Raw genomic sequence first — 12,338 nt, forward strand, 5'->3', positions numbered from 1 at the left:
CAGGACTTTGTATTATAAAATTGACCAGCTATCCTTTCTTAAAGAGGTTCTCAGTGTCCCATAATAATATCATGATTTTATAAGGTACTTTACAGTTCATAGAGTTTATATGCATTATCTCATTCCATCTTCTTTTGTATTTGTCATAATCCAAATCCTCAGCAGAAAGGTGCCTTGCATTGAGTAGATCTCAGAAAGTCACATTAATAATTCTCAAAGTATTAACCATTTCCTGAACATACAGTCTAGTTTACAAATGCGATCATGCTAATTTACTATTTCAAATTTTTTAACAATTTATCATTTCCTTAAGATAAAGTCATTTTATTTATTTTTGAGAGAGAGGGGGGAGAAGAGAAAGAGAATTTTTTAATATTTATTTTTCAGTGGACACAACATCTTTATTTTTTTATTTTCATGTGGTGTCGAGGATCAAACCCAGCAGCCCGTGCATGCCAGGCAAGCACGTTACCACTTGAGCCACATCCCCAGCCCAAGATAAAGTCATTTTAGAGTTTTCCATGACAATCCAAACTAAGTTATAACCCTTATATGCACTTGCAGAAGTTCCTGTACTTCTTCCTTCACATCTACCACATTTATCTTTTAAAATAGCTGTCTTTCCTGATAGATTTGAACTCCACATTTCCACACCTGGATATTGTCCTAGGTGATTAACAAATATTTCTAAGAGTTATAGTCCTAATTATATGCATGTTATATTTCTCATTGTAAACCAGAAAGACGAATCCACTCTGGTTAGGCTATCAATTTCTAGTTCTACAGAGCAAAGCTTTTGAATACAAGGAATTCACCCTAAGTACTACCTTGTCATATCTTTTGACAAGTAATAATTTACCCTATCCTTAGGGACACCCCTACCATAACAGTATGTTTTCAAACTTCAAAAAGGAGATCCATCTTCATTAATACCTAAATTTATAAAGAGGGTGTTTCACTTTACCATATCCAATTACCTTTCACAGATTTTTATCAAATTGCAATTGTGCCAAGTTTTCCATAGGCCGGTCCTTCCATTTTAGGAGGCTTCCATTAACTAGATTTAGCTGTGTCATGGCTAAATGGATGTGACTAGAAAGGGTAGCATATAGCAATCTATATGTAAATTATTTCTCTATTGGTTAACATGTATGTTTGAAATTGGAAAATCAATTAAAAGGAACTTAAATTAATTTCCAACAACCACCCATTACAAAAAGGGGGTCAGGTGTCACTATTTTTGATTCCAAGATAGCAACAAAACTAAATCCTATTTCAAAACAGCAAATGGAAACAGAAGTCAATAGGCTTTGCTTTTCGTCTTTTATTTTTAAAACACTGCACATTTACTAAGTGCACTGCAGAATTTTAAATGCTTTTAAAAGCAACAGGCATATAAGTTTAAGGTAACTTGAGGAAGCAACGTCAATCTTCATTTTCTATGGTAGCAAAGATTCCTTCTATACCTAAGTATAGAAACCCCATTAGCGTCCAGAACAATGCCTAGCCCAAAATGAGCATTTAATACTTATTTGTTGAACAAATGAAAGATACTCGAGTTTGTGAGCTGGAAAGTGACTGTCGCCCTGAAGCAGGTATGCAATCTTTTCAGCAGGCTAGCTGGCATTTTCTTATCTCCTCACCCTCAGGGTGGCCAAAAACCGGGCCCCTATATTCTTACACTCCTCAGGTAACCCGCTAATTTCTCACACAGCTGCAGCTGTTTCTGAGGACTTTCTGGCTCAGCTGAGTGTGGGCAGCAAGCAGACCTGGACTCAGTCCTCTGGCTCCAACACCCCAAATAAAGAGGCTGGGCCCTTGTTTTTCTAAACCGTGATAAACAACCAACCTGCTCTCCCTCGCCTTCCCATGCAGACAGACGCCTTGAAGCCCAAACCAGCTCCGCCTGACACCGTGAGAAAAGAGAAACAGCAAGCTACCACCGCTAAGAGCCGGAGCGAGGCCAACGCGCCACGCGTAGAGCTGCGCCCCCAGGTGCCCGTCTTTCCCGCGTGCTCCGTCGTCCGACGCCTCACGCGGGAGGTTGCGGGGGCCGCGGCGCAAGGGCAGCCCCGGGCGCGTGCGCGCGTAAAGGGAGGGGGCACCGCGCTCCAGCAGGTGGGCGCGTCCTCCCGCGCGCGTGCGCGCGCACTGTTTCTCACGTTCCCGGTGCGCCTCGTCCCCCTCCCCGCCGAGAGCGCGCGCCTCCCGCCCTCGCGCCGGGTCCCGCTCAGTCTGTCAGCCGCACACTCCCTAGAGCTCCTGCCAGGGCCGTCGCCTCGGCCGCGGCTCTCCAGCCTGGCGGCTCAGCCTTGGCCTCTCGGCGCCCAGTCTCAGATCTCCTCCCCGCTTCACCACTACCCTTCCTTTCCCGCCCTTCTGACCCACCCACCCCACTGAGAGAGCCTGGATACGAAGCAGGCGGGCTTGAGAAGGGGGTTGGAAAAATGGAGGTGCCGCGCCTGGATCATGCCCTCAACAGCCCCACCAGCCCCTGTGAGGAGGTGATCAAAAACCTTAGCCTGGAGGCCATTCAGCTGTGCGACCGGGACGGTAAGAGCGGCCGGGACCGAGAGGAGAGGGGCCGAGCCCGCGCCAAGGCTCTGCGGCCGCCCGGGCCCCGCCGACGTCGCCCGCTCGGGCGGCAGGGTCTTTTGTTGTCTCCCAGGGTGCTAATAAATGCAGGTGCGAGGTCCCCTCCTTCCCCTCTCACCCCAGAAACAAAAGGATCCCAGGGCTTGCGTCTTGGCGCGGAAAGTCGCCCTCGTCCACGGCGACCCACGCCGCCTTCGCCTGCCTGCCCCGGGAGGGCGCCGTTGGCGCCCGCGGCTCCTGCCCGGACCAGGCGTTTCCGATCTTTGCCGCAGTCCGGATTTCCCGGGTCTCTTGGCACCGAGGGAAAATGCCCTTTGGGGGTTTCTGTCACTTTCATCAGGCACGCAAACAGTAGTTAGCATTCCCTGCCTAGAAACTTATCAGACAATGCTTTTGGAAGCCTCCCATCCTCGGACTCCCTAAATTAAGTCCATTTATCCTCTCAAATTGGGGTGAGAGTGACAGTTTTTTAGTGAAGGGGCGAGGGTGGGGTGGGGTGGAAATCCCAAGCATTTCAGCACCAAGGACAGGCACTGGCTTCAAGGTTCAGGGCTGTGATTCACACTGTCAAAAAATGTCTGTAAAGGAATTGGCCTAATATAGCTGCTGTGATTCAGAGTATGTGCGAGCTAAGCACCATTGTGTGCCGATATTGTATTGTTTATTCTATTGTTAAAGTTGGCAGTCTCCTAAACAAGGAAATTGGACACAGGTCTGAGCGTTAAAGGGATAAACTAGTACTGTGTGCAGTGTGGGTTACAGGGCATCTGTGTTAGTTGGATTAGCTGGAGAGTCAATGCTTTTGCAGTAATGTGGAATAAAACTTCATTTGTAAAGAAGTCATTTAATTAGTGTTTGGTTGGCCAAACAATTGTAAAATTCTACATCTGACAACAGAAAACCAATTTACAGATTGTCAAGAGGACTCTGAATTCTTTGGACTATAAATGAAATTAATGTTTAACTATATAGAGAGCTAATGATTGTAAAACATTTTTAAACCAAAGTTATGTAGAGATACCAATATGCTCCCAGTAAGATCATAAAATTTTATTAGTGTAGGCCAAATAGGGAGCAGAAATCTTGTTTGCAAAGTCTTAGGTGTTGCTGTTTGGTATATTTAGGTTAAGTAAACACCAAAGTTTAGTTTACTTCTGTTAATATCTACTAATTTTGGAACCAAAATTCAAACCAGTGACAGTTTGAATAATTTCTGAAATAGATATGGTATGAATAAATATGTATTCTTACCAAGGCTACTTACATTTCCTTTATTCATGGATGGTTAAGTGTGTATATTTAGCTCATCTAAAAATCTTTTTGGAATGCCTTATATAAGTTTGCGTGATTAGACTAAAGGTTATTTTAAATATATCACATAGGAAGTTATTTGAGTTTTAATTTATACTTTCATGAAGTCACTTTGTAATGCTACCATTTTAATTTGCAAATATTTTAATTTTCTTAGGTTGGTTTGAGAGGAAATGAAGAATCAAATAAAAAGTAGATGTCAGTAGTTGGAAGTGGGTAATTCATTGTTGTTCCTCAGATCCCAGTAATCTCGATATTTAAAGTGAATTAATCATGTTTCAAAGATATTAGGGAAAATAAAGTTTAGGGACTTTTTAAATGAAGTTTACAGCGAGTTAATGTAGAGTGCAAAAATTAATGCTACATTTATTGTGGTCTTTTCTAGAGTAGTAACTATTTTGTTCTGGTTACATTTTGTAGTTGTTTCTGTTCACATTGTGAATTTTGCAAAAGGAGCAAATTATGTAACATTTAATTAGGAATATTTGCAATAAGCAGTTTCTATGAAAATTATTATTTGAAGACCTCTGATGGATTTATTAGAGACTAAGGAGGCTTCAGTAGGTAAAAGAGCTTATACCAATGAGTACAATAAGCTAACTATTCTATTAGAAGATTCATAAAAATTTGGAGTGACTAGTGTAGGCAGTTGTTAAATGGTTAACTTTTTTTTTCTTTATGATCCTACCTTATGTATCAATTCCAAAAATATTAAATTGGCTTGATGGGAATTATTTAGAGGGGATAATGTAGTTGTTTTTGAAAAATAGTTTGTAAAGTGTTGCATTAAATTTGTCAATCAGACCTTATTTAGCATCATTTTACATTGAGAAATTTTCAGCTGGGTGATATTTTGTTCCTTTTGCTTCCTTCACTTTCCTTCCTCTCAGGTCTCCTTATTTTACTTTTGCCTTAAGCACATAAGTATATCTTCTGCCACACACTTGTCTTTCTACACTATATAGTTATAAGTGTGTGGCAGAAGACATACTTATGTGCTTATGTACATAATAAGCATTATATTTTCATAATTTTATGATCATTGAAATAGATTTTTCTCACTTATTCTTTTCTCATTTTACTCCACTGTTAATTTGATAATGAAAAAAATAAAACATCAATTCCTTAAAAGTATAATAAAGTGAACATTCCTTTACCCTCTCCACTCATACATGTTTTAAATTTTATAATGTTTTGCATATTGTATGAACTAAAAGCTGTAGCATCTAGGAACATAACTGTATGTCGTTCTTATGTTCCCTTGGCTCTTCTATTTTATATTTTTATTTGTTACTTGCCTATTTTCCTACATATTGATGTTTAAATTATTAGCATCAATTCACAATGTTTTTTTCCTAGCCTATAAAAATATTTAGTAGTCTTGAAAGAATATAAATTAGAGTTCAAGTGGTCATGTAATTGGATTTTTAATTAAGCAAGAGGGTTCTTATAAACACGTAAACACAGAGAAACATATACATTATGGGTAGTCTTTCTTTTGATTGATAGTACTTGGTCCCTGCCCAGGTGTGAAGTTACTTGAAGTTCAAATAAGGATTCTGGATAGATTTCTATTAGGAAATCTTTAAGATGCACTGTAGATTTAGGGGCTTATATAAGTCTGTATTGGAAATAGGAGATTATGTTTGTTTCTCCACCTCTGCTGTGCTGAAATATACTCAGATTGCAAACATGATATGATTTCATTATGACTTCTCAAAAAAGGAAGGAAAAAATAATTTTTCACTTGTTAGCATCAGTAATATGGGAACTCATTTCCAGGTCATTTCTTTTCTTCTTGTAGAAATTTCAGATGCTCATTGACCTGATGGGAATAAATTTTAAAGAAATTACACAGAAGCTGACAGATTTAACTTTCTTTGTTTCTAACAATAGTTCTGTGAAGAAAAAGAAAAAACCAGTTTTCTCCTTTTTATATGTTTAAAAAATAGATTTCTTCAAATGTGGACTTTATCATACCTATTTAAATTATAAATCTGTTGAACCTCATTATTTATGCTCATGCATGTGTGAATTAAACAAATTTTGACTCAAAACAAAGTAATCCACATGCTGGGAAGCACAGTGTCTATTAGATAATCCTTGATAACATTTTCTGAAACAAACATCTAGGAAAAGTACCCATACTCTTTAATATCTTTATTACAATAATGTAATTACTCAGTCTCACTGACATGCTGTGGGGGGGTATGTGTGTATAATAATACCATAACAAATATGACTTTGGTTAGAAAATTATTGACTCCTTAGCTGTCCAACCGTAGGCAAGTGACTTAACATTTTTAACAAAGTGGGCATAGTAATGTCAGTTGTATAGAAGTGTTGAAATAATAAAATGAAGTATATAGTATAAAAATAGAGTAATAATTATTGTGAATGAAATATTATTCTCCAAATATGTTATTGAGTTAAACTACTGCTTTATCCTCTTTTTTTTGCTAATGTATTAGTCTATGTTGTTTTTCATAATTTTAGTTGTGTATTGTTTAGTTAGGAAATCTTATACTTTATGAGTAATTAATGCAAACTAAATTATGTATTTTAAAAGAACAGTAAATTTAAAAATCACAGTTAAGTAGTCTTATCCCTTGATTTTATTTTACCATCTCATCAATAATCTTTGTTAGCCTTAGCCCTAAAATATGTTTTCAGCTTCTAATTCAAATCTTTTTGTTTTCTTTTCTTGTGCCTTATGACCTTAGGTACTATTTTGAGTAGGTGTTTGCATAAGAGCCCTTCTTTGTCTTCCTTTTCAGTACTTTTTAAAATATTTTTTCTAAGGATAGCTCTGTAGGAGGTCATATGACCTCTGTATTCATTTCTGTTACTCTGGTATGACTATGAAGATGCTGCAAATTCTCATTAGTGAATATGGAAAAAAACAAAAATGAGAACTTAAAAGAAACTAAAAATTGAAACTCATCAGAATTATGTTAAACAAATTCATATTCTTGGTAGGGATTCTCATTCATTCCCCTGGAAGACCAAGAAGTTATTACAGTAAAAGTCTCATCAAAGGATATGTGGCCAGACTCCCTCCAGTGGTAGAATGACTGATGTGTCCTAAGTAGTAACACTGGCAAGTTGCTCTGTTGCCCAGGTAGGCTGGTCAGAAATTCACTCTATAAAGAACAGTATCTACACAATGTCCTAGACTACTTGGTTTTATCTCCACTAGTATTTCCACCTTGTGTATGCCCAATCTTGATTTTTTACTCTGATGTAAATATACTTTTCCTCTTTTGAATTGTATCCTGGAGTTCAGTGTTAACAACAGTTATATTGCTTATTGCAGCAAGCATGATCCTTCTAGTTTATGATTTCCCTTCTTTGTCCTTAGTAAATGCATAATTTAAGTTTTGCCTTGTAGAATATGCCTCTTTCTTGGATTTATTTTCCATTATTGTTAAATTTCTCTGTAAAAGTCTTTTGTCTGTCTTTTATTATTTAAATCCTGATGTGACTACTCAAAAACACATGCCTTAACTGTTTAAAATATTTTGTTATTACTAGACAGTAGTTAAATATCTTACTGAGCAGGTAATGTTTCATACACATACATTTAAGAAGTAAAATTAGCGTTTGGGAAGGCTTCTAGTAGAAATCTATAGAAGAAGTAGGCAGAAAAAATTAGAAAGCTTTACAATCTTTTATGTAAGATAATGAGTGGCAATGGTATAAAAGAAATCTACAAAGTAACTACTAAAGAATTGATGATTGAATTTTCAGACAAAATGAAATGTGATTAGGAGTAACGTTAGAATTTTGTCTGGAAAGTTCTGAAAATCAGAAGAATCATTGATAGAAAATAAAAATAAGGAGAAAGGAAATGATATTTAGACATCATGATGACATCAGGTTTTACGTTTCAAATTTTAGGTCTCAGCGAACATCCAAGTATGTCCTAAGCTCTTTCCAGGGCCTCTTCCCTCTCTCATAGATACTATATTGCCAGAAAAATATTGTGTATTACTTTGTCATTGTTTTTAGTATGGATCCCCTTGAGAGACCTTACATTCATTTTAGGTTCTTTTTCTTCATTCCTACTCCTCAAAAACTTCTTACAATCTGATGATAAAACTTTTAGAATCATTACTATATAAAATTAACCATTTGGATATTTAGAGAGGATTGTGAAAAATCATCTGCTTAAAGATATAGAGTCTCCAGTCTGAGTCCTGACAGACTTTTTAAAGGGATTAGTATAAAACAAAAAGAACATTTAAGTTATGTTAAAACATTTGAAATACAACATTGAGACCCCTTGGAAGGTTACAATAAATATTCATCAATTCTTGTACTATGGGAAGAAAAATTCTAGAATACAGAGAAGAATTGCTCATAGAAATACATGTTCCATTAGGGATTCTAGAACTTATGTGAAAGGGGAAGCTTAGGATTTGACTTTAGTGTTAGTCTCTAATGAGCTTTGCTTGTATCTTACTCCTTGAAGGAAAAGAGTGATAATATCCTGGGGATAGTCAACTTTGAACCCCAAAGATGAAATGAATCTACAATCAGGTTTGTTAAAAACGCAAACAAAAACTGAATTTTGAAGTTGCTCTATAGAAGTGAATTGAACAAAGAACATGACACTTGGAATTGGTTCCTTTTGTTTCTCATGACTAATTGAGTCTAGTTTGTGGCTCATTTAAAGAACAGACTTCTCTGGGAATTTTGCGTATCTACTATTTGTTATAGTGGTTGTGGCAACTTTAGTAAATAAATCTGTCCTTTTGTTTCTATAGCCTGTGGGAGTGTTGCTATCTAATTATAGTATGAAAGACTTGTAGCTTTTCCAGACATATGCCATTAAAGACAAGGCACAACATTTTTTTTCAATATACTTTTCTTATTGTCCACTAATTTGAATGATATGGTAAATATCTCAGCCTTTAAAATTTTTAAAGCTGGTTACTAATGACAACAAGAATCAAAATAATCATATACTATGTGATAGATTCTTAGTGGTTACATTTTAAAGTTGCATCTATGATGTAGACTAGAAATCAGCAAGTTATGGTCTTTAGGCCAGATCTACTAACCTGTCTTTTTTACAACTAAAATTTTATTGGAACACAGCCATGCACATTTGTTTGCATGTTTATCCACGGTTATTCTTTTGCCACAGCAGCAGAGAAGAGTAGCTGTGATAGAATCTATAGCCCATAAACCTTAAAATACTTATTGTCTGACTCTTTATTGTAAAAGTTTACTAACATGTTAGATAGAAAATTGAGAATGCAAGTTAGTGTCTTCTGAAAGAAAGTTATAAAAGAATTTCTGATAGAAAATTGTATGCTCATTTTGATTTTACATATTATCAGGATTTTAAGATTATGCAGGTCATGCAGAGAACTGTGGAAACCTGACTGTTAGCACAACAATGTTAGCTAATGTGTGGGGTTAGTCCCAAGATGGATGGCCCTTTATTATTCCATTGTGTCTGATAGACAGAAAACAAATCCTAATTTTAACATGAATCTGGCTTTCATATAATAAAATTTAGAAAGGCTATTTATGATTAGGTAATTCAAGTGCACTTGTAATTCTATTAATATGTTTTAAAGTGTCAAAGATAACTGAGAATATGTACAATTATATTAATATATACTATGAAATTTATGTAGGTACCATAATCCTTACTTCTTAACCAAACTCTCATTTAAAAAGAGTCATATTTGGGCTGGTATTGTGACTCAGCAATAGAGCGCTTGCCTAGCACAGGTGGGACCTGGGTTTGATTCTCAGCACCTCATAAAAAAATAAAAAAGGCATTGTGTGTGACCATCTACAAAAAAAAAAAAAAAAAAGATTCTCTCTCTCTCTCTCTCTCTCTCTCTCTCTTTCTTTCTTCTTAAAAAAAAGAGTCATACTTATTCATCTTTTTGTTGTCCATAGCCTATCAACTATCTGTAGTAAAAGACCCTTTAAAAAAATGCTGTCACTGAAATTTACAGAATATTTTTAAAATTACTAAAAAATTTAAAAAGATAACAAATTTTTCAACAGACATAAAATCAGATAAATTCCTGTGAAAGTTTCTTTTTAAATTTAGTATTTTTTAAATATTTATCTCATTGAAGACTGATACTTTGTAGACTATCACTTTTGAGTAGAACATACTTAAGTAGGACTAGCTAGAGGATGGTATCATTCTGTTATCCTTAGATAATTTTTAGGTACTAATCTTAACTAGTGAAGACTCACACTTTGTTGCCTTTTGTTCTCTTAGTTAACTGCTATTTTTCGCTATTTGTCTGTATATGCATTCCAACTGTAGGGTCTGTATAAAGAGCAAGTGACAGGGTTAGGGGAAGGATCTAAGAACTTGGCTTCTTCATTCAAATAATTCAGAGGTGTAATTTATTTGGGAAGATAATATATTTAAATATATAAATATTAATATGTGATAAGCACTGTAATGGAGTATAGAAGAGAAAGTGTTTAGTTCTGTCATAAATTTGGGAATCAGCATTTTTTGGATATTAAAAGTAAAATTTTGCCAGAATAAGGGGGAGAAGGGCATTTCTGGTAGAGACAGGAGCATATCCAAAGGCATAAAACCATGTAAGTTCCATGTATGGGATGTATAGCTTTTTATATTGCTGGAGGAAAGAAGTATGCCTGGTAGGAAATTAAGCTGAAAGCTAATTAATGCTAGCTAAGGTATGTAATTATGAGGAGTATAGATTAGTAGATTGCAAACTTTCTAATTTGTAGTGAACCTTTAATTAAAAAAAAACTTTTTATAGAAGTCCATTTAATAAGTGAAAATAGCATTTCACTAGGGTACATTTATCCAGTAATTCTAAATTTAACAGAAGAATAAAGCAGAATAAAGTCAATGAGTAACAGGAGGAAATTTAAATTAGCAGTTATCCTTGAAATTTCTATTTTATATCAGCCTTAACATTCATTTTATTTCTTTATTTTATCTTTTTTTGATATTATGTGTTGATAATTATAAGTTCATACAAATAAGTAGTGGCAAACTAATGTTTTAAACTCATTTACAATCTCAAGATATTATACAAATAAACTGATCCAGAATTAATGAAAAATAGTAAGTTTTTTAAAAACTTGAATCATGAAAGAGTAAATATTTCATTTGGAGGCAAATATTAGAGTGGATTTATCAGTCACTTCATTTTTTCATTTATGATAAAATATCTTGTAACATTCTGAGATATTTGTTGATATCCTTTTGTGCTTATGAAAAGTTTAGTCAGTTAAATTTATTTTAGTTATATGATGAATCCTACCTGTAAGGTTCAATTTTATTTTGAAAACTTATCTATATTTATAAACTTACTGACATTCTGAATATATTATGATTTTCTTCATTTTATTAAAGAGTTAGATAAATTGGTTTGCTCAAGTTATTTATATTCAAAGGATTTATAAAAAATTTAATTAATAAAAATATTTCTTTTGAAGCACTTATGCCTTGCTTCAGGACACTCAGCTAATGGGTTTTGAAATTTTCTGTCTATAATATCATAGTTGACTTAGAGGAAAAAAACCTACAATTTAAAGGACATTTTATATGTGATTATCCAAAATTACTTTGAAATACCTCCATGTCTAATTCTTATTAATGCACAGTTACTACTTTGTAAAATCTGGCAATAGCTTTTATAGGAATTTTTTATATTATATACTTCCCTTAATATAGTTGTCTCAACATTTCTGACAATTTAGTGGATGATGTTTTGAGAACTGATTTAGACAATATATTTTTCTTCTCCGCTATTTTACTGTTTTTTGAATTTACCTACTTAGAAAACTACAGAGACAAATGAAATCTGCCACATTCATATTTTCATTCAGTTAAATTGGAAAGATTTTATATAATTTTAGCATTTCAATTAATCAGGTATATGTGTTGAATATTTTTGTATCCTCTGAATTTTAAGACATGTATCAAGGCACATGTCTTTTTGTTTTGTTTTTTAAAAACAGCATACTTATTTAACGTTGGTTGCAATATGAGAAATGCAGGATTTAATGAGTTTTTTTCCAATTGTATATGCTTTTTTTTTTATGGTAAGTGGTATAATGACTTTGTTCCATTGTCAGATTTACAACTTCAGTTACTATTTTGTTGCAAAATTATGGACTTTGTCAAAGACTATATCACTATTTTACAAAATCTTTTCATGTGAAACTTAATGAAAACTTGTCAGATTTTATCATTACAAATTAAGTACTAATGATAAATGACTATTTTTTTATTTTAACTTTGAGTATTTATCAGAGCTGCTAGCAGATTTATTTCACTTGGAAGGGTATATCCATGTTAAACTTGGTTAGTATTTCTTGTATATCTAGGAATCCATTTTTAGTTTTATAGGTAATCATTTTATTACCTATTACTGGAAAAAGTGTAATTGTATCCCAAACTTAGA

At 34.6% G+C, this 12,338-nt stretch overlaps 1 protein-coding gene across 1 annotated transcript in view; it reads left to right on the top strand.

The window, feature by feature from the left end:
* Positions 1–2,447: 2,447 nt before the first annotated feature.
* The window catches only part of Phyhipl (phytanoyl-CoA 2-hydroxylase interacting protein like), a 56,277-nt gene continuing 46,386 nt past the window's right edge, over positions 2,448–12,338 (top strand). Inside the window, exon 1 of the mRNA XM_076835056.1 lies at positions 2,448–2,553. Coding sequence (XP_076691171.1) covers positions 2,448–2,553 — 106 coding nt within the window. The remainder of the gene's footprint in view (positions 2,554–12,338) is intronic.

Source organism: Callospermophilus lateralis, chromosome 15, assembly GCF_048772815.1.
Source record: "Callospermophilus lateralis isolate mCalLat2 chromosome 15, mCalLat2.hap1, whole genome shotgun sequence".
NCBI classification, from domain to species: domain Eukaryota; kingdom Metazoa; phylum Chordata; class Mammalia; order Rodentia; family Sciuridae; genus Callospermophilus; species Callospermophilus lateralis.